The 22,500-nt window shown below is 40.4% G+C and overlaps 1 protein-coding gene across 3 annotated transcripts in view; it reads right to left on the bottom strand.

Moving 5' to 3' along the window:
• Positions 1–959: 959 nt before the first annotated feature.
• Positions 960–22,500, bottom strand: part of LOC137992387 (SCO-spondin-like) — a 49,984-nt gene continuing 28,443 nt past the window's right edge. The window contains exons 4-18 of one of the 3 annotated variants that reach the window (XM_068837711.1): positions 20,689–20,937; positions 19,442–19,658; positions 16,922–17,041; positions 12,662–12,832; positions 11,871–12,041; positions 11,521–11,691; positions 11,172–11,342; positions 10,821–10,991; positions 10,283–10,453; positions 8,430–8,600; positions 7,598–7,768; positions 7,156–7,326; positions 6,615–6,785; positions 5,881–6,054; positions 960–4,230 (exon numbers count right to left, since the gene is read on the bottom strand). In XM_068837711.1, the coding sequence (XP_068693812.1) occupies positions 3,947–4,230; positions 5,881–6,054; positions 6,615–6,785; positions 7,156–7,326; positions 7,598–7,768; positions 8,430–8,600; positions 10,283–10,453; positions 10,821–10,991; positions 11,172–11,342; positions 11,521–11,691; positions 11,871–12,041; positions 12,662–12,832; positions 16,922–17,041; positions 19,442–19,658; positions 20,689–20,937 (2,754 nt within the window). In that variant the 3' untranslated portion in view covers positions 960–3,946. The remainder of the gene's footprint in view (positions 4,231–5,880; positions 6,055–6,614; positions 6,786–7,155; positions 7,327–7,597; positions 7,769–8,429; positions 8,601–10,282; positions 10,454–10,820; positions 10,992–11,171; positions 11,343–11,520; positions 11,692–11,870; positions 12,042–12,661; positions 12,833–16,921; positions 17,042–19,441; positions 19,659–20,688; positions 20,938–22,500) is intronic. The other 2 variants (XM_068837713.1, XM_068837712.1) reach the window with 2 other exon arrangements.

Below are 22,500 nucleotides of genomic sequence, written 5' to 3'. Positions count from 1 at the left end.
TTTACAAATTGAGTTCGTTTCCGGTCAGAATTTAACCGGAAAAAGCGAGCAACATCGTTACGTTATCTGCACACCTTCATTTAAAAAACTGTGTCGGGGAATTTTGATTAATTGCCTGGTTTGTTTTTTATACGCTGTTAAACTTAAGTTCTTATAAAACACGCATTAGCTTTGTTTAAATACTCATTACTTTCGAAGGCGGCAAAAAAAAAAAATTTCCTGACACAGTTTTTTGCCACATTATCTGGCAACATTCTTGCCAAATCTCAGCGAAAAAGGATGAAAACTTGCTGTAAACGAACTGGAAACGTGCGCCTCATTCAATGAAATTTTAGTTTTGAGAAATAAAGCAATAAAGCAAAATACACCTGTAATTACCTGTTGATCGATAGAGTGAGGGATCTTCTTACAGAGACAATAGCAATTTATGAGCCATTAGATCGTTTTCACTCACGTGACCAAAAGCTTGGCAATCGTCGCTACGCCGCCATATTGGTGGACCAAAAGTGTAAACAAATGCGCTTGCATGCTTCATGCGAATATGGTATTTTGCTTGATGGTCGATTGTGGAAGCAAAAGCACAAGAGATAAAGGTCTTAATTTTTCTCGAGTACCGTTAGTGGTTACAAATCAAGGAGAAGAAGCCGAGAAATTATCAAAAGAAAGGCGATCGCTGTGGATTTCGGCTATTTCACTAGCGGTGAACGCTTCAGCCCATTCCTTATTAACTGCTTTTGAGGTTTTCCGTTTCGGTGTCTTTTTCAGTTTTCACACTTAAAAAAGGACACGATCTTTTGCGTTTCCTTTTAGAAGACATCTTCCACAACAAACAAATCGTTTACGCGTGACAGACTAATCGCGCGATGCAAAGCAAAACATGCTGTGCTTCTATCACGTGACTTTTAATGGCAGTTTAAATTGATATGACACCGTTTTTCCTTTATAATTTTGTCTAGAAGGAACCTTTTATCGCAGAGCTTTTTGAAATTAAGAGAACTCAATGAGATGTACCTGGAAATATCAAAAACTAAAATTTGGCATAATTATCCAGTTTGGGGTATACTGATACCTTAACTCTGATTGGTCTTTGCAATGCAACATTGTTCTGACATGTCGGAAGGAAGACAAAATGTTTGGTCGAAACATTCTTCTAACAAACGATGTTTAACAAACATCATCAAACATGTATGCTACACGTCCTAACATTGTTATCTTGATCCAACAAATGCTTTATAACAATGTTGGAACGTGTAGCCGGGGCTTACAGTGCGATGCGCCTTACCGTGGCCCCCTAAGGAAGTTTTTTTTCTTACAAATTATCCGCCAATCACGGTGTGCGAATATAAGTGATTGTCATGCCCCCTTGCAAGAGTCGCACGGTTGTAAGTTGAACACCGTTGCATGGGTTGTTGAGTTGACGTATTTACAAGTAGTTTGTCAAATGTGAAAGTTTTCATGTATTTGAAAGGTTTATGTACAAAAAACGAAATACAAAAAATTCACAGGGGGGTTTGCGATAGGTGCGGAAATAACTATCTTCCTCTCCAGGAGCCAATGACTAGGACCATAGTTAATCGAGGGACTGGTTATGAAACCTTAGAACTTTCAAAAGCGAGAACAATGTTATTGCAATCGATGTTGAATTGACCGTGACCCTGCACAATCTTTTGTTTTCGCTTCGCACGGCTTCGCAAATTAGTTGCGCATAATTTAAACGAAGGATTTGATTGGTTATCTTCTCTAAAAAAGGTGTGTTTTGTGCAGGGTCACAAGGCCAAAACTACGGACAAAAACATGAAACAAAGGAACTTGTCCAGTTTCATAACGATCTCCATGCATTAACTTTGGTGTAGCGGAGCTTACAGACCGAGTTATTTTTAAATCGATTTTGCCACGAAACCAGACCTTTCCAGTTAATCACAAGTCTTTTATACTTGAGGGATTGAGAATGGCCACTCGTGCAAGCCAAATCTTATTTAAGAACGCGTCTAAAAATAGCTTGATCAGTGAAAATGCCGTTACTAGACCTAATGTTTGAGTTGTAGGCTCATGGTTATGGTTTTCCGAGTCTGACAACGCCTTGGTTCATATTTTGCTGACTGAAGCTGCCCCGTTCCAAACCGGTACAGAATTAAAGACGGTGCTTACTAATTCAAAGGTATTTTTGTGTGGTGTATGAACATGCGGGATGAGCAGATCTCAACAAGTGTTATTGAAATCGAAAAAGAAAATTGTGGGTAACCACGTATTTTTCAAAGATAATCGATCAACAATATTTGTAAAAAGCTTTAAGATACAAAGTAATGTATGGCGTTCTTTTCCAAATTGAAGCCAATTTATCTCAGAAAAATCCATGGTTACCTCCAATTTTCTTTTTGAATACCAAGAACGCTTGCTAAGTTCAGCTTTCTCCGTATAGTTTTAAACCGGGCAAAAATATCCCTGTGTTACTGAGCACAGCCCATAGGAAACCTGAGTATCTCGAGCTGCGCAGGACGTATGCGCAATAACAATAGTAGGCACCGTCCTTCATGAATCATCCTCGAAATTTTGGTACCCGAGGAACGCCCCGAAATCTCCCCAACTTTTCAGGCGTACTTTGTTTTTTCAAATACCGAAAATATTTAACGGGAAGACTCTTTCCAAGTCCAACCTTTAAAATCTCATTGACTTTCAAAGAACACTCCGCTGAATGTAAGGAGATCAAGATTGACCGGTATCTTGTTGGTTCGTTTTTTTTTAAGTGTAACGAAAGTCATATTTTTAGTTGCAACGTCGACCATAAATCACCTCATGCTTTAACAAACATATTTTGCATTTTTTCCCCTCGACAATTAGCTTTTTCGTATCTACCGCACAAGGTACGTAAAGCTAGCGAAGTTAGTTGTCATTTGACCCACAACCGAGCTCGTGAAAGATATGGATTTATCGGTTATTGCCATTACTGTATCTTGCAAACTGTCTTCCATTCGTGCATTAAAAGAAATATTGCATGGCAAGGCAGTTGTTGCTTTTTTCATTGCCTCAAACAAGGAATAAATTAATGCAACTCATAGAACGCTGGCTGACCATGGTCCAAATGACAGCTTTTTTGCTAACTTTTTAATGCGAAAGTGGTAAAAATATGTTTGCTTTTGGTGGAAGGTTCATTTAACCAACGATAATACTTAAGATTGGCTCTGGCAATGAAAACCGCAACACAGGCCTCGTTTTTCTACAATTCTGACGTATCCAAACTCTCTATGCCATTTCCGTGTTCATGTCTGCCGCCATTTGAAAGCGAGTCTAAGTGCGAAGTTTTTGAGATGGTAATTAGTTCTACTTTACATATGATTGAAAACTACTTTTCATAAGAATAACTTCGCAATTAGACTCGCTTTGAAGAGGAGGCAGATGTGAACTCGGAAATGGCCTATTACATCAAGAAGTGGTTCTTTAATGTCTAAACTCAACAAATAGCATTTGGGTGAGATTATTTTCTTAACTACTTATAGCTTCTTCATTGGAAGGGTTCTTCATTAAAAAGTAAGAGACAATTTCTGGCGTCGAATGAGGCAAAAAGTTAACGAGAAGAGTGAAGGGACATCTGTGACATCACAAAGAACGTGCTTCTCACTATCCTGCAAGCAAGGAGCGTGTTCCAAGCTCTCGGTGGGTGGGGCGAAGATTCGGATAATAGGGCGGCACCGCGCCACTACCCCAGTCTTCCCTCGACATTTTCTCGCCCTGGCCACAATTTTGCTCGTCCCCATCCTCCGACGACCTGGAACAGGCAGAACAGCAAGTTGCGGCAAAAAAACACATAAAAGAGGAGCTCTGCGGAAACGTTTAACTTATTTCTTAGTAAAAGAAATCGTTTGTCTCTCAATATCTGTTGATAGACAGAGTTTAATAGGCAAAGTTGGGATCTTAAAAAGCTTCATACTTAAGGTCTTTCCTTTAGAAATCACAAGAAAACTTTGTATACGTAGAAAAAATTCTCCAAACCGACTCCGAAATTGCACTTGAATGACTTGGGCACACTCCCAGCAAAAAATTCTTGCGTTCCGTAACAGTTTCCATAGTCTTCTACAGCGAAGAATGTTAGTCTCTCTTTCATGGCTATGCGTGAACACTTTTCAACCACTTTGTCCATCTGTTTCTTGAGTGGCGGTTTAAACCACTCAATCTCGTCACGGAAACCGCGAAGCAGACTGGACCGAGGAAATCTACCGTAGCAACCAATGTTATCTGCCAAAATAAATTGAAAATACGTCAATATCTCTGATCAATGAGTGACAGTGTCACGCCATTTGGAAATAGAGTGAAACTTGAAAAACTGGTCAGATTTATTTCGGCTTTGACACAATGTCGAAAAAAATCGCCAAAGTCTTAAGCAATTAGCCCATTACTTCCTGAGAGGGGCACTGACAGATTTTACTCTGTCCAACGCCAGACGGTTTTAAGACTCAGTGGGGAATCCCTAAGTAACGAAAACGTCAATATGCATAAATCATCCTGCTGAAACCTCTCTGACGTCATCTTTTTCCCCGCATGTCACGAGTGTGAGATTAAGTTCTACTTTATTCTGTCATTCCAGTTTTCATCCACTGAGACAGTTTTCTTTTTAAAAGGTAAAGGAACGCATTTTACAACCCTTGGCCTCGATTATTTTTGACACTGATTACATTTAAAAGAACTCAAGGTTGTTTTAAATCGGACTAGTTATACGTCAAAAAATGATTTTTTTCTATGATCGAATTTATTCAGGAAGTATTCTGCAAGGAAGGGAAAGCTCTTTATTTAAAAAGAGCATTTACATTCATAGGTTTTTGTTAAAAGTCTCAGATCGTCGACGCACATTTTTGGTTTGTATCTACAAAGAAGGTAGACATCACTTTCTTGCCTCATATTAACAATTAAGTTCCCTGCTTCAACCAAATGCTTGCACTCATTCTAGTAATTATAGCTTCCTGTCTATGGACGTCCATCAAGATCAGTTCTACTCGCTCAAGCTTTGTTTGCCATCCGTCGATTTCTATTAATTTTTAGGTGTTTTTCCTTCTTGTCCAAAATTGCGGTAAAGATACTGATTATAGAGTGATTGTAGGGCGCTAGAAACTACAGTCAGGGAAAAAAAACACTGATCGAGAAATTCCCCGAGAAGGGACGTTTTCTTCCAAAGCGGAAATTTCCCATTTTCCACTCCTAATATTCGCCCATCCCTTACCCCTTTTTTAATGTTGGTAGCTCGTGATAAGGGAAGGGGCTCGTTCTTTAAGGGCCGGAAAAATGTTTTATCAGCTGCCTGGCTGTTCAAAGATGAACTATTTTGAAATATCTTTTGCACTCAGAATAGAAAATCGATTAAAGAGATTATGCTGCCTGGGGTCATGTTGTTTACCGCTTGCGTTTCAGGCACAAGAAAACATTTTGTTTTCCGCGAAAACTATTTGAACTCGGAAACGCTCGTTTTATCATCCCCAAGAAGAAATTGTCAAGCAAAAATTTACAACACAGGAAAGGAAAACTGAAAAAGCGTCGGAATGCTGAAGATATATTTCTACTTTGTTGAGACCAAAACCAGAAAGGGAAGCTCAACCCATAGATGATCATGAATACCAGACAACCTTCACTTCAGATATGGTTTCTCCATTTCTTACTTTGTATCTCTGAGGTTACATGTTCGAAAATTTAGCTTGCAAACTAGTTTAAAACAGTTATTATGGACAGCGTGTAAAATACTTGAAAGCGAGTGAGTTATTACAGTTAACAGAGATGATCGATAGAAATAGCTGGATGGCTACTTCAATTCTCCGGTCTTAACCGTATTTTACAAGCACCCTCTTGTTTCTTTTGCAACCTAGCTGAAAAAAAACACTGTTGTAGCTTAACACTCACCGTAACATATGTTAGAAGCGTTGCATGATTTGACATCTTCGGAAAGTCCCTTGCAATGTCTTCCACCAGCGATTGGTGCTGGGTTGTTACAATTCCTTGCACGTGACTTTGTACCGTTTCCACATGTTACACTGCAATCTGTCCAGCCGCTCCATTCAGACCAGCCACCATCCACTTCGAGATGTAATGAAAAGTGTTAGTTGTTTAAAAGGCGAAATCTCACCGCTTTGCGGACTTTAAAAATAAACACAATCACTTTTTTATATTGGTGACCATGAGTCGCTTTTTTAGAGAAAGGTGACCTCTGCGAGAAGCCATCATGCACTGTGACGTTAGAACAACAAGTAGAAAGCGGTTTTGTTTTATAGAATTGTCGTTTCCTGAACTTAAGGCTCCCGTTACCAAAAAGGGTTGTTGTAACATCATGCAAGGGCAGCATTTGGAATCGAAGCACAACTTTGCTTACAAAAATGAGGACAAATCTGCTTACGAATTTGCTACAATTATTTCCGTGTAGTAAACATTTCACTTCCTCAGGAAATCCTTCCCCGTTTGGGCGCTGCACTGAGATAGGATTTTAGGAAAAAATCATCATCGAAATATAAGACGGAAATGCCTTTATCCCTAGAGTTGGCTAACACAACGGCTTTGATCTCTGGTTTCTAAACAGAATTTAGGGTAGTAGACGAAATGATATATCAAATGAATCATATATTGAGCAATGCATGGCTAACCTGGACATAAATGAGAGTTGCACACTCGCTCTTCCACTGCTGCTCCTGGACACGTTTTCCCGCCATACTGAGCCCGAGGCTGGCTGCAATTTCGTATTCGAATTTGCGTCCCGAATTCACAGGTTTTGGTGCAAGGTGACCAAATGTCCCAACTGGACCAGCCTCCGTCCACTAGGGTTTACAAAAAAGGGACAGAAACGAAATGAAGTTTACTTAATGTGGGAGTGTACTCATAGACCAAGAGAGTAATTTGACTAACCCAAAGAATTGACCTGCTTCCAAAAGAGTGGCTTCGCAACTCAGGTTGCAGAGCGTTGCACCGGCATCAAAGAGTTTATGGCTTCGAGTCTCGTTGAAGCCACCTGAATTTTTTGTCTATAAAGGTCAATTTCTTAAATTGTCCAGGTAAGTGAATGGGTGGATGTTTGCCGAATGAATGTGTGTATAGGGAACTAGAACACTGGATGGATACATGAGCAGCGGAAACGAGGATGAATCATCTATTGTAACTCGCACGCTGGCAAAAACATAGTTTACTAACCTGGACAAGGCTTCTGTGTGCACACTTGTCTCTTCTGTGTGTCTCCTTGACAAAATTCTCCGCCATGTTTAGGCTCGGGGTTAGTGCAAGTACGTGACAGTATCTCTGTTCCGTTGCCGCACGTAACACTACACGGAGTCAGTACAGACCAACTGGACCAACCACCCTGGACTAAGATATAACAATTCAAGACCCACATTGAGATTGTAGAAAATACCCAAAAACACAACAAAATGAATCAATGAACATGTGAGTGAATAAACGAAAGAAAAAAAATGAATGAATAAAACGAACGATTGAATCAACGAAGGAGCCAGCGCGGAATGAGCGAAGCGACAAACTAGCAGACGGACAGACGGATGGGTGTTTGAATAAATGTTCCCAAGCTCTAAAATTGCCATTGCTTTCTTTTTCGCACGGAAGAGAAAGCATATTTCTTAACCTGGACAAGGATTGCTTGCGCACACTTGTTCCTTTCTTGTGTCTCCTTGACAAAATTCTCCGCCATGTTTTGGGGCTGGATTGGTGCAAGTGCGTGATAGTATCTCTGTTCCACCGCCACAGGAAAGACTGCAAGGTCTTGACACAAACCAGGCAGACCAACCACCGTTGACTGAAAGAACGATATAATTATGTGATTAAAAAAAGAAAGGAAAAGATGTAACCTGGATAAACGAATAAATACACGAAAGAACAGGCAGCTAAAAGAAAGGCCGAACGATGTTTTGCTGATGAAGGAGTATAAGGTCTCTTCGTTTGGTGTCCTTGATTTCAAGAGTATACTCCGTACATGATCGCTCCCGAAATGGCAGGACAATATATATCTATGTATTCAGCTCACATTGTGGGCGTCAGAAACTCATCAAGGGGAGCCTTCCTCTCCCATACTTGGCCTTGAAGTCAACCTTTTCCCGAGTAGATTTATTTACAGAACACCTCCCTTGGGAGATTCAACACGCCCACTGTTGTAAGAGTCAATCAAAACAAAGCTATCTTATCGTCTGTTGTTGGGGAAACACGAACAATTGTCTTTTTGATAAAATGTCGTCATCTTGTAAATCACCTATTGTGAATGGTATTATGATTACAAGTTTTACGTTCTGTGCATGCGCTACCAAAAAAATTGATCTCAAGACCCAATGCTCGTGTTCACCAAAGTTCAAACTCCAACCCCTTCATCCTTGCTTGTAAGCGAACTCCAATCTAAAGGTGGCTAGAAGCTCTTTAATTGGGATGCATCAACTATGTAGAATTGTCCTTTCCTTGGTTGTTACCTGGGCATGAATGAGTGTTGCATTCGCGCTGTTGGTTTGCCGCTCCTGGACACTTCTTCCCGCCATATTGAGGCAATGGCTTTGAACAACTCCGCGTTCGAACTTCTATCCCGGAGTCACATGATCTGCTGCAAGTTGTCCACGTGCTCCAACTCGACCAGTCTCCATCAACTAAAAGATTTCAAGGTAAGTGAGTTAACTGAATTTGACCAGATGTAAACTCTAAGGAACTGTGAGCCAACGCCCGCAGGCTTGTGATTGAATGTCCAAATGGCAATTTAACCTAAAAATATCAAAGAACGAAATCGCAGTTAAGAAGGATAGCCAGTCAATGACTGCAGTCAATGACTGGTTGCTGATATATCCTAGTCGTGCCGTCTTTGATATCTTCTCTAAGATACACAGAGATTTTAATACGTTAATCGAGAGTATCCTACCAGAGATTCAAATTTTTTTGCTCCGTTAGTTTTACATGCTATTAGCAATTTCCAGTACAACATTTTCAATACTTGAAATTATGTGTTAAATTATGCAGAGAATCCAACGAATATTTTGTTTTAGAGCTACCGTTATCGTGTGTTTATTCAAGCGATTAAGTGTCTTCTTTTTCATCTTTTGTGTGCGAATAAAGAATCAAGGGAAAACCGAGACAGATACAGAGGTTTTTTTTTCAAGCTCGGTAAAATTTGGCATTTCTAGACATAGATGGTATTAATTGATGACGAGCATGACATTATATGCGAAGTACCCAAAACACCAATATATTTAAGTCAAATTAGCACTCAGGCTATCAAAAGCGAAGTCAATCGCTTCGTGTCAAAAGAGAAGTGAGGAAGTCCACTTGACAAACTTTCGCGTAATGACTGTTAAGATGACTAGTTCGCGCGAAAAATTGATTACTGTTCAGTTTATGTCAAAGTTACTCGAGTAAACTAGTAGTGCAACGGTTTGGTGTTGCCTAGAAAGTTTAGTTGACGCCTGGTGACTTTTTAAAATGGTTCCTCAGCTTGTAATTTTAAATGCAGTCTTTTTATTTCAAATTCTCTTTTAAAAGCATCTCGACGCGAAAGGCCGCGTAATAGGGAAAATGCACAGATAATCGTTTGCTTATGTAAGGCATTAAGTGAGGGTCGAAGAAACATTGTCGCGTTGGGGTAGAAGACACAAATCTTAGGCTAGTTGAAACGTAGTACATGCAACTCCCAGAAATGGTCGTTAGCACAGTTTTTCGCACTTTAAGAGCAAATATTGTCCGCGCGTTACTTTAAAAAGCCCGCGAAAACCGAATCAATCGCAAGGCGTGCTTTTTTAACTGTGTCAGTTCTGCTTCAGTTTACGTCGGTTGAAAACGCAGGATCTAACAAATCAATCGAAACCGTTGCTTTTATATTTGCAATGGAACACGAAAACCACAACCAATAAAAAACGATTAACTCTAGATTTAAGTCTACTGCAAGAGCACGTCCCATTTTGACTTAATTACTCCTCGATACGAGTTGAGATGATTCATATTAACCCTGATGATTGCCATGGTACCGGTATTTAACCCGGTTTAGGGATAACCTCGTCGAAGTACTTAGGGATAACCTTCCAACACTCCGCCTGTGAGGATAAATTTCAAATGGCTTTAGAGCGATGTTTCGATATTGGTGACGACAAAGATTTTAGGTGAAGGCGGACAACGCTCTGAGAGTTACCAACTATAGCAAAACAAAAAAACGAAAAAAAAAGGTACAACTAAAGAGCTAGTAAAACATGACATTAAAAGACTGAGAAAATGGGAACGTTGCGAAAGGAAAAACATGCAACTCTTAAGTATGGCTTATTGAAAACTTGTCCAAATTTAAACTTACCAGGGCAGGGAAGGTGGTTGCAGGATCGCTTATCCCGCGCTGTTCCTAAGCAAGATTTTCCGCCATATCTAGGTGGCGGTTTCGTGCAGCTTCTAGAACGTTCCTGGGAGCCAGTGCCACACGGCATGCTGCAAGAATTCCATTTGCTCCAGCTTGACCAACCACCGTTCACTGAAATCAGTATGACCAAAGAATAAAAGTTTATTAAATTTGGTAAATTAACTTTGGTAAATTATCGCCATTACTTGGTGGTGGATTATTGCAGCTTCTGTATCGGTTTTGATAACCAGTTCCACATGTTCTGCTGCAAGATCCCCATCTACCCCAACTTGACCAACCACCCGTTAAGTTCACTACAATCAGTTTGGGAGAAGAATACAATTCAGCTACCATTTGATCGTGCATGAAATCCGATCAAAAGGAAATCATACAGTTAAATGTCCACTTAAATTATTTGGTAAAAAGAGCCACTTTTCAACGAGAGAGAGGGAGAGAGAGAGATTAAGAGCGTAAATTGTTTTTAGTAGCTCATTCATACCAGGACAAGGTTTGATGGTACACGACGTCGATTGGCGCGATGATCCAATGCAAGATATTCCGCCATTACTTGGAGGTGGATTGCTGCAGCTTCTATATCGGTTTTGAGAACCAGTTCCACATGTTCTGCTGCAAGAACCCCATCCTCTCCAGCTTGACCAACCACCGTTGACTGCAATCAGTTTAGGAGAAGAACACAATTCAGTTACCATTTGCACATGCATTAAACCTGGTCGTTTCGGTGAGAAAACAAATTGTATAGTTAAATGTCCACGGAAATTGTCCGGAAAAAAGAATTACATTTTTACGGAGAGATTAGGAGAGTAAATTGTTTTTAGCAGCTCATTCTTACCAGGGCAAGGTTTGATGGTGCACGACTTCGATTGGCGCGATATCCCTGGACAAGATATTCCGCCATTTCTTGGAGGTGGATTGCTGCAGCTTCTATATCGGTTTTGAGAACCAGTTCCACATGTTTTGCTACAAGAACCCCATCCACCCCAACTTGACCAACCACCGTTCACTACAATCAGTTTGGGAGAAGAATACAATTCACTTGCAATTTGTACATGCATTAAACCTGGTCGTTTTGGTGAGAAAACAAATTGTACCGTAAATAGCCAAGGAAGTTGTCCGGAAAAAATAATAACATTTCAAGGAGAGATTAGAAGCGCAAATTGTTTTTAGCAGCTCATTCTTACCAGGACAAGGTTTGATGTTGCACAACTTCGATTGGCGCGATGTCCCAGGGCAAGATATTCCTCCATTTCTTGGAGGTGGATTGCTGCAACTTCTATACCGGTTTTGAGAACCACTACCACATGTTCTGCTACAAGAACGCCATCCACCCCAGCTTGACCAACCACCGTTCACTACAATCAGTTTGGGAGAAGAATACAATTCAGTTACCATTTGTACATGTATGAAACCTGATCATTTTGGCGAGAAAACAAATTGATCAGTTAAATGTCCACGGAAATTGTCTGGATAAAAGAATCTCATTTTAAGGAGAGATTAGAAGCGTAAATTGTCTTTTGAAGCTTATTCTTACCAGGACAAGGTTTGATGGTGCACGACTTCGATTGGCGCGATGTCCCTGTGCAAGATATTCCGCCATATCTTGGAGGTGGCTTGCTGCAGCTTCTATACCGGTTTTGAGAACCAGTTCCACATGTTCTGCTACAAGAATCCCATCCACCCCAACTTGACCAACCACCGTTCACTACAATCAGTTTGGGAGAAGAATACAATTCATTTACTATTTCTACATGCATTCAACCTGGTCGTTGCGGTGAGAGAACGAATTGTACACTTAAGGTGCCTCAATGCAGTTTCCAGCACTTTCCAAGACGTAGATTTTTGATGGGTCATAATTACTACCCTTTATCAATTGATGCTACAATCATGGTATCAAAAAACTGCCCAATCACTGGTGAACACGTTGGTATTATTTTTGTGACACAATAGGTTACCATAGCAATACTATGACCTGCTAAAAACACCCTTAATTTCAGCTTTAAGCGCTTATATTTCAAAAACGGCACAGTGAATTTTTTTCTTATTACAGAATTTTGATTAGTAGGATAAGATGTAACTTTTGGCAAAGTTTAAAAAAATTCTGTACGTGTGGTTCAGAGCCGTCTTAATTTTTGCACATTTTTTGGAGGTGGATTGCTGCAGCTTCTGTATCGGTTTCGAGAACCAGTTCCACATGTTCTGCTGCAAGAACTCCATCTACCCCAGCTTGACCAACCCCCATTCACTGTGTTGCAATGCAAAGTGATTTATTCAGTGAAAAGACGGGAAAAGAGATGGGAGTGAAGTCGACATCGTGAAACTCACCTGGACAGGGTTTGTAGCGACACAATTTGGATTGCCTCGATGACCCTTGGCAAGATCGCCCACAATACCTTGGGAATGGGTTTGTGCAGCTTCTGAAACGGCTTTGGGAAGTCATTCCACAACTTTTGTTACAAGAGTTCCATGCACCCCAGCTTGACCAACCGCCATTCACTGTGTTGAAAAACAAAACACCAGCCGTACCTCAGTGAATTGGAGAATAGCAATTAATTACTCGTATTTACAGGATTATTCACCGCCCTCGATTAAACGCTACAGATGGAAGGAAAAGAACCAATAAACGCCGCCCTCTAATAAACACCTCACCCAATCAGAAAAGTGCGGCGTTTATTCGAAGATTTTAAGAAAAAACAAGTACACGGTTAATTTTCTCAACGTTGATCACAAGCCAGAAAATTACAGTTCTATCTCAGCAAAGAAGAGAGACATTGGAACACGTTTTTGTTTTAAACTAGACGCTCCACGAGCGCAAACTGGGCTGTCTGTGGTACTTGTGACACAAAAATAGAGGGACTGAGTTGGGTGGCGTTGAACTGCAGCGTTCCAGTTATTATTTTTTTTTAAGTGGGGGGTCATTTAGACCATTCGAGGCAGTGGCCCTTTGGCTCGCATGTTCTCACGTTGATTAGGACCCAGAGGCGAATCCGGAAATTCCAGAAAGAGGGAGACCGAAGAAATTGCGTCGAGACTAGGCCCCCTCCCCCCAAATCAGCCCCTGATGTCCTGTCCCGTTTTCAGAAGACGTTTTCCTGCATGTCATGCATGCCTTGCAGCTGCACTGAGCAAACGTTTATTTCACACACTAAGGAGGGACGCTTCATAATTCCTCTTCTTTTCATTCTAATCTGATGGCAGGAATTTTTTTTTCTTTTCTTTTTTTTGGCATGACAGTACCTTAAAAGCCGGGAGTTAACAGTAAAAGGCAAGCTAAAAGATACCCTTGGTGCCAGAGGATTTTTTCTCAAGGTTGGAGAGACCTCACCGGTCAACGGTCGACCGTTAATCTGGAGTTGCGGAGCGTTTTCTACGACCTTGAAAAAATTTCTCTGGCACTCAGGGTAGCCAAAAGACAGATGAAGAAAAAAATAACATAGTTTGCATATAAAACTCTGATTTCCAATTCTCAGCGAAAGATTAAGGGCAATAGATCGTAAAAACACTAAAATTTCAACACTCTCTGACTTCCTTGAATCAAGAGAAATTAAAGGTCGATGTTCAGTTAAAAGGAAGAAATTGATCACGTGCTAGACATCCACAAAGGTGCACGTGATCACCTTGTGTCGACGTTCTTGCTTACATTGAAAATGAACTACAGGGAAGAATGTTAATCGTTCGTCGTTTTCAGAATAAAACAACGTACTTTTTAGCCGAGAAACTTCCGTCTTTCATTTTTTAATTTTGTTGCGATATCTGACTGAATATTTGCATTTCATCTGTCGGGGTCAGATAACCTTCTTTGCCTGTTTTAATCAAAAGAGAGATTGTAATTGAAAATCTAAACATCTATGAGATGTAAAAACACACTTGCGAACACGGCAACCTGAATTATCGCAAATCACAATGCTGACAAACACAAAAGCGAAAGAAAAGGTAAATAAATATGATTTTTTTTTACTATCTGAATGTTTTGGGTTAGATTAAAGCGATGCATGTATAATAATATTCTTGAAAAGTCTTCGTGTTCATGATCACCGTAAACAATCTCCGCACAAGTAAGTCGTATCAAGAAATTGGATTAACCAGGAACTTAAAGAAGTATTTTTGGCTTCATAAAAAAAAAACTTCGCTTTACACCACAGTGACAAAGCGGATCTTTTTCTGACGTTAAAAAGTATAGCTACCTATTAATAATTTGCCAGAAAGAGCACGACTTTCTGTCATCTTTAGGAAAACTGCTCGTGGGGTGTCAATTTCAAACCACGTATGCAAATTTATTAAGCTCGAATATCACACAACACGATGAATCAACAAAGGCCGAAAATATCACAAAAACCTTTTCTAGCAAAAGGTTTTATTGAAACAAACAACGTATTTGCCATTAGAGGCAAAAAAAGCCTTCCTACTTCATTGCGTGCGTGAAAACAAGAAACCCACTTCGTGTCAAATCAACTGTACGCAACAAAATGAATTCAGGATCAAGCCCCTTTCTGAGGAATTTTTTTCTTAAATAATGGAACAAAAAAGCTTTCTTTCAAAATAATTTCTTGACTAACTGACTAACGAGAACAAGCTTTCTTTCAAATAAATCTTCACTGTCACACTTCCAATTATGTTTTATCTGAAGACAGAGCAGTGTTGAGTACGAAATAAATGTGAGAGATGCGACTGCAGTAAACACGTACAGATGCACTCAAGGCGTTCGATTCCCTCATACATAATTTGCCATTTGGTTTCAGTGTTGTACATAACATCGCAATTAGTAAAAATTTAATTTAGAAACAAAGGTCACTCAGTTGATACGGAGATCAAATTGTTGCCGAAGTCCATTAGTCGTCGCTTTTAAGATTCCAGACATTTATCTTTCACCCCCTGTCTTGTTTATACAATTGACTTTTCATTCTTGAGCTCCATAAGAGTATATTTTGTTTAAAGATCCACTAAAACGCCATTCGCGTTACAACGACTTTCGATGCCATTGCAGGTTAATTAAATATTCTACTGTCTCCACCGGAAAAAATCTACGCATTTCTACCACCCCCCTAACAAAATTACGCGCAGATGACTCTATCCACAAAGACACTAGTTTGCATGGGAGTGTCAGGAAAGACTTTTCCCGACATGGAAAAAAAAGCGACTAAAGGCCACCCATTTTCCGACTGGTTTGCCATACTGGCAACCCAGTAATAATATTAACAAATGATCTATCGTTATTGTCGTCAGTGACTTAAAGTGCCCCTGTGACCAAAAAATCAATTCATATTTTTCTTTGGATTTCAAAACTATGTTAACAAAACACTAAGTGACCTACGTTTTAAGCCTTGATTTGAAGGCTCTCTTTATTTTAACTGTAATTTTCCTATTTAATGGTCCGCCATTACTAACATTATGTTCTTGCAATTGAGAGAGCTGGATCGAGGAGAAACGACGTCAAAGGCTCACTAGTTTAAGAATGCAATACGTGTGTACGCCGCAGAATTAATATGCAGCACGGGGATTTTGGGCTTTCAGACTTTTAAACTCACGCTTTGCATATATAATAAGCTGCGTTCACACGCTGAAATTTTAAGCTAGGGAGCCTCTGACGTCACTTTTCCCTGGATCCAACCGTCTGAGGTCCAATCGGTCAGTTTTGAACGTGAGTAATGGCGGACCGTGAAATCCAAAACTTACACTCAAAGTAAACGGCCTTTGGATAAAAATCAAAGCTCAAAATTTTGCCAGTCAGGTGTTAAGCAAACACACTTTCAAAATCTGAAGGAAAAAAGGAAGTGGCTTTTTTGATCACAGGGGCACTTTAAGAAATATGATTTTCAAATAAACGCCGCATCGGACGCGCCCAAAAGTTAAAAAACGCCGCAGCGCTTAATGAAGTAAATACGTAACGAAAGGAAATTCAATTGGGAACGTCTCAGTCCTTCTTACCGCATCCTTGCAGGAGATTTGACAAAAGCACGGCACAGTTAAAGATGAAGCTTTGATTCAGACGCCAAACCGTTCACAGGCCGAAATTAAGACATCATTTTGAACTATCATATAACTTTGGCAAAAATTACAACGACAGGACTAGCAGAATAAAGTTCGGCTTCTAAATCTAAAAAGGGAATTTTGTCCAAGGGGGGCACAATTTATCAGACGTACGTCGGCCGCGTTGAGTTCCGAGATTAGGGACTTTAAGGACGTTCGTCCCCCATAGCTACTGCGCATTTTTTTCGCGCATGTCACGCACACGTCATGCATCGTAGACCACGAAGGTAAACACGATGCTAAGGGCGGGTACATTTTCCACAAGAATGGAACATGAAAGCATGTGGCATCATGGGATAGTCGCGCAATGGCGTGACAGTGCAAATAAACAATCGCTATGAGAACTTCGCAGGGATTTTACTCTCTTGAATGCTCGGTGACCCCTATTTCTTTCCGTAGACCACTTCCTTTCCTTATTTTGTCCATTTTAACAAAAAACCAAAGAAATCTGTACGTGAGAAGTTACAAATATTTCAAGGTCTGTTTCACCGCAGAAAAAGATATCAGCTACAAAAGTTTGTTTAGTTATATTAGTGATGTTGAACTGAGTACGTTTACCTGGTCTACAAGCTACTGGGTGATTTGACCAGGCACCTTTGGCACGAGCTGTTGCGTCATACAGGTTACACCACTCTGACTGATTTGAAGGGTTTACCGTCTGATGATTGTAGTCTTGGCCTTGTGAATGAATCATATTGTCAGTGTTTGATTGTATTTATGTTATTCATGGTCGCAATGACCTATGGGTGCCCTAACACAGTTACATTAACTTGTAGCAGAAGAACATGACCTTGAAACCTGTAAATTGCAACTCTTATCCTTGGAACAAAGCTGGGGGTTTTAGGACACCAATTTATTCCCAAATGTGGGCAAAAGAGAGATCGATGCTGCACGCGCGACAAAATGCACGAGCTGCGTTGCATCTAAATAAAGGAAATTTTTAAACTAAAAAACCCCAGCTCTGAACCAGAGTTAATTTAAACGCTTTGAGGTCATGATCTTCTCTTTGTAGTCAAGATCGTGCAACTAAACTCAATTCACTCAGGTGCTTGGCAAGTCGAAACCCCATTTTAGTGTTATCACCATAGTACGAGGACATGCTAAGAATATATATTTTTGAAAATCTGTTGATGTTGCGCACTATCGACTCAGATAGAGGTAGGTGTGGCATGAAAATTTTACGTGCTCTAATTTTTACGGATTGGTCCCGATCCGCAAAAATTAGTTCCTTTAGAATAAAAAACCCGCAAAATAAAAGGCCGCAGAAATAAACTCCCTTCGGTCAAATTAAAAGCTTCGCTTCTAATAGACGTGCCACTTGGCGATATACACTAGACTTAAACGAAAACATTAACACGATTTGCCATTGGACATGCGGGAATATGTGACGCATACAAAACAATATGTAAAGTGTACAGCATTGGCACGAATGGGTCATCTTAAGAAACACCATTTGCTAGGGCCTCTGCAAACCTGCAAACCAGCAAACCGTATTAATCAAACAGTGTTTTGTTGCATGGTAGGGGTAGGCTTTTTGTTTTGTTTTTTTTTGTTGTTCGGTTCCTTTCGCCCAGTATTGAGTAGTACAGTGATACCGTATGTTTCTCATATGGTATGTAAGTCGCGCCAAATGTTACTCATCATACCGTACAATAAAGCCCCGTTTACACAAGCAATTTTATGTGACAACTTCAAATGGCAAATATGTTTGATCGTGTAGATGGCAAAACAAATAATTGTTGACAATTCGCAGTTAAGTGCGTCAGCAATGCCTTTGGACGACGGAGGTAAAGCAGAAACAAGGCAAGGTTGCCTGGTCGTTTTCCAATGGCGCTCACTGAGAGGCAGGAATTTGTCACATTTTATGGGATGAGTAGTCTACTCGAGCAATTTTTCGTATTTGACAACTTATATTTTTCGTGCTACATTGTATCAATTCAGATATTCGTTTTGACGATGGGCTAACGGTCGAAAGGTCAGCTTCTTAATCATCCCAAGGGTAGAGTTTTTCTGTTACCAAAATTTCCGTGTTTTTAACTGTTACGAACTCAGCGCCACAGCTTCTTCATAGACTAACTTTATTAGCCATTCGTATATAAATTAGCTTGGGTATCATCTCCAACCAATATAATCCGGGTTGGATTTTCGAACGAATTCGGCTGGTATGGTCTATTCCTTTCAAAGGGGCTGGTAAGTGTTATTCTCTCTAACTGCGCATCGCTTGGGTATCCGAATCATTTCTATGCTTAGCATTGACACCTGGTAGCTATTTTTACGATTTTTTGTCCTGTTATTCACTGGACAAACCATCTTGATTGCTTTGTTCGGAGTTAGTGCCCTTAACCGGGCAGCATTGAGCGAATGTAAATTGTTTTGAGAATATTAGTTGCTGCTTTTATGCCTAATGGAGTTTTTGCTGGTTTTACACTTTTGGCTTAACCGCCGATAGTATTTCGCATGAGTGTTGTTTTACTACAGTTTAGGATTGCTTTTGGTCTGGAGCACATTACCCGGAGCCGGTGCAGGGACGGCGCAGTGGTGAGAGCACTCGCCTCCCACCAATGTGGCCCGGGTTCAATTCCCAAATCCGGCGTCATAAGTGGATTGAGTTTGTTAGTTTCTCTACTCTGTACTGAGAGGTTTTTCTCCGGGTACTCCGGTTTCCCTTTTTCTCAAAAACCAACATTTGACTTGATTTGCGTTATTTGTTGATTTCAGTTTACAGTGTCCCCAATTAGTGCTCCAGCGCTAGAACGACTAGACACTTAAATAAAGTTGCTTTCCTTTTCTTTTTCCTCTTTCTTCTATATTAACCCTCTGTTAACCCAGTCTCGTGTCTTTTTATTTTTAGAAGCAAATACCAGGGGGGTTTTCACGAGTGTTTCCACAATAGCCAATCACAAGAGACCTATGGTCGGCCACTGATTACATCGCGTGCAGCACATCCAAAACAGGAAGGTATTTCAAAATGATGAAAAGATATAGCAGTTTTAAAAATAAGATAGGGGACAAGGTTGACTGAAGGGTATAATACATATGGAGGCTCCACGTAATGGGCTCCAGTTTTAGCAGACATACCTCCTATCTTGCACGTGCATACATTTGTAAGCCCAAATCCTGTCTTAAGACTGCAACCATTGCCATTACAGTACTGACAAAGCGAGTTACACGTGAAAGGTGTGGCCGTGCAATGCCCACTTTGACACGTGTCACCACGTGTGCACTGATCACCATCATTACATGCCACGCCCTGACGATTTGACCACGTGCTCGTGCTTATACTTGGATCACACCACTGACAGACAGAAAGAAAGAGAAAAGAAAGGTAAGATTTGTCATTTCTAGGAATTTTATCGCAAAGTAGTGTGTTCTTTTCTTAGCCTCCAACAGAACCCGTTGTTGTGCGCTAGTGTTGAATGAACATAGCCTTTTTAAGGCACTCACTGCATTGCCATCATCTTGCACAGGAGATCATTGGCTTCTCCTCAGGCCCAAGTCTGCTTCTTTACTTCAAGATGCGAGCAAAACATCAAGCGTCCTCGTTTCCGCTAAATACAACTGCATTGCAGCTTCAGTTCTTCGTTGAAAACCTTTTATCCTCCGATCCGACTCAAAAATTGCAGCAGTCGCGTTGCTGCAAAGAACTAAAGAAGCTATTTTTTCAGCTCATTGTTATTTATAGCTCATAAACGTTACTTAATGACTTAATCAGCCTGATAGTTCTGTGGTGTTTTCCATCGGCGAAGACTTTTTTCTGTTTTAAAATGTAAAACAAAATTAGCAATTCTGCGAATTCGACTGACGATTATGAAGAGACTTCACACGTTCACCCCAGCTGGGAGATGATAGTTCGTAAAGCCCATTCATTTGATCCGCACGACACTTTTTAGCAACTCGCAATGAAGTAAGATACTGCTGATAGCGTCGCAAAAGGCCCTTGAGACCTGTTCTTCTATTACCTGACAAGGTTTTCCTTGCCTCAGGTGATTCTGGGCGTAACAAGTCCTTTGGCCACCAGTCATGATTACACAGTAACCCGCTTTTAAGGGACAACCGCTACCATCATGTGTTTCGCAAGGAAGGCAGTTGTAGGGTTTACCAACGCAAGTCCCGCCCGAGCAACGATCATCTTTGGTATTTAAGTTGTTGTCACTGCATGACAAATTATTGTTATTGGTCCACTGATTGTTGTTGTTACTGTCACATTTTAAAATATGAAATAAAAAAGTTTTAGAAGTTGGTCAGTGACGTAAGTGTTTTGTCGTGGTCGTTGTCGTCATCATCATTACCACCATTTTTAAAAATTTATTTTCTATTACCGGTACCTGACACGGGTATCCCGGCCGTATATCACCATGACTAGAGCACACTTTCTTCCAGCCTTCTTGAATAGCGCAAAATCCCGTCTTCACGTGGCACGCTTCGTTGTAACATTCTTCGCAGGACAGACATGTGAATGGCGTTCCAGCACACGATCCATTCGAGCACCTGTCGTTTCTGGTGCAAGCAACACCGTCGTTACAGGGCAAAGCGTTATTGTTCGTCCAGGCCATCTTGTTGGTGCTTTGACAATCCTGTTAAGAAGGGAAAATTATTGATAACTTGATGGGACAAAACAAATACTTTTAACTGAGCAAGAATTATTTCAGGAGATGGCTGGGCAATCTCAGCATTTGTTTTTCTTTTATTACAGGTTGAAGTACTTGTTGGATAGTGTTGAAAAATCTCTTACTTCGAAGGTGAAACCTTGAAATGGAACTTTTGACAAGAAAATCATCAAAACGTTACACCCAGGATGAAGTTTGCTTACCTTAAATATATATCTCAGTTTCTGTTTTAACAACAGCAACAACAACAACAACAACTACTGAAAGTACAATCTAATCAACACTGGTACCTTGTTCCCTGAGGGTCGGGTGCTTTTAAGTAGAAACAAAGTCAAGGACGCTGGGAATGATGATCGAAAAAACACTTCCTTTCTTCTTCATACTTTGAAAGTGTGATTGCTGAACACTTCACTTTACTTTGAGTGGAAGTTTTGGATTTCACGGTCCGCCATTACACACATTCAGACGTCAGAGGGTAATGACGTCATTTACTCGTGTAAACGCAGCTTATTATATATGCAATACACGAGTTTTAAAGTCTGACAACTCCCGCGCTGCATATTAAATTTTCATTAAATTCGGAACTGTTTTAATTACCGAACGACAGGATTTTGTCCCAGTTTCTACAAACGACCGACCAAATCAGTTTCCATATAAGGTCATACGGTATATGATCTGATACAGAAATTGATTTTATCAAACGAGTTGGTAAAGGTCGAATAACCACCGTGAAAGATTTGGAAAGCTGACGTTTCGAGCGTTAGCCCTTCGTCGGAGGGAATAGAGGAATTGTGGTTGTTGTAGGTTTATATGTGTGCGGAGGATCTTTGCTATTGGTAGAAATAGGGTGACGTGAATTTGTTAATAGAATAATGGAATGAGAGGCGTTCATTGATTCCGTGTGGATAGAGTGGGCCCAGTTGAAAAATAAATTTTTGTTAGAGATTTTTACGGCTTTCTGTGTTTCCGTGGTGAAAGGATAGGCCGAAAATAGTCACACTCTGTCCACACGGAATCAATGCACGCCTCTCATTCCATTAATCTATTCACAAATTCACGTCACCCTATTTCTACCAATAGCAAAGCTCCTCCATACACATATAAACCTACAACAACCACAATTCCTCTATTCGCTCCGACGAAGGGCTAACGCTCGAAACGTCAGCTTTCCAAATCTTCTACGGTGGTTATTCGACCTTTATCAACTCGTTTGATAAAATCAATTTCTGTTTCAATCTCCCTGTTAAAAATAGATTTGACATAAATAAGCATACATTACGTGTGGCGGGAAGAAAGTCACGTGTAGAAGGACTTATAGTTTGAGTGTTGATCGATCGTCGGATCGCTTCGAGTGTCAAGTTGAGTATTGAGTTTTAGATTTCAACCGTGCTTAAGGCCTGAAACGGTCGAGTGAAGTGGTAATTCGTATGGAAAATTGTAAAGAGATCATTCACCAGGAAATGAATTAAATATACCATAAAGATTCATTACACTCCCACCGACGCAGTACCACAGTTTCTTTAGAAACTA

Source organism: Montipora foliosa, chromosome 2, assembly GCF_036669935.1.
Source record: "Montipora foliosa isolate CH-2021 chromosome 2, ASM3666993v2, whole genome shotgun sequence".
In the NCBI taxonomy this organism is placed as follows: domain Eukaryota; kingdom Metazoa; phylum Cnidaria; class Anthozoa; order Scleractinia; family Acroporidae; genus Montipora; species Montipora foliosa.
Note: the sequence above shows the minus strand (reverse complement) of the source record. Positions and strands in the feature narration are given on the sequence as shown.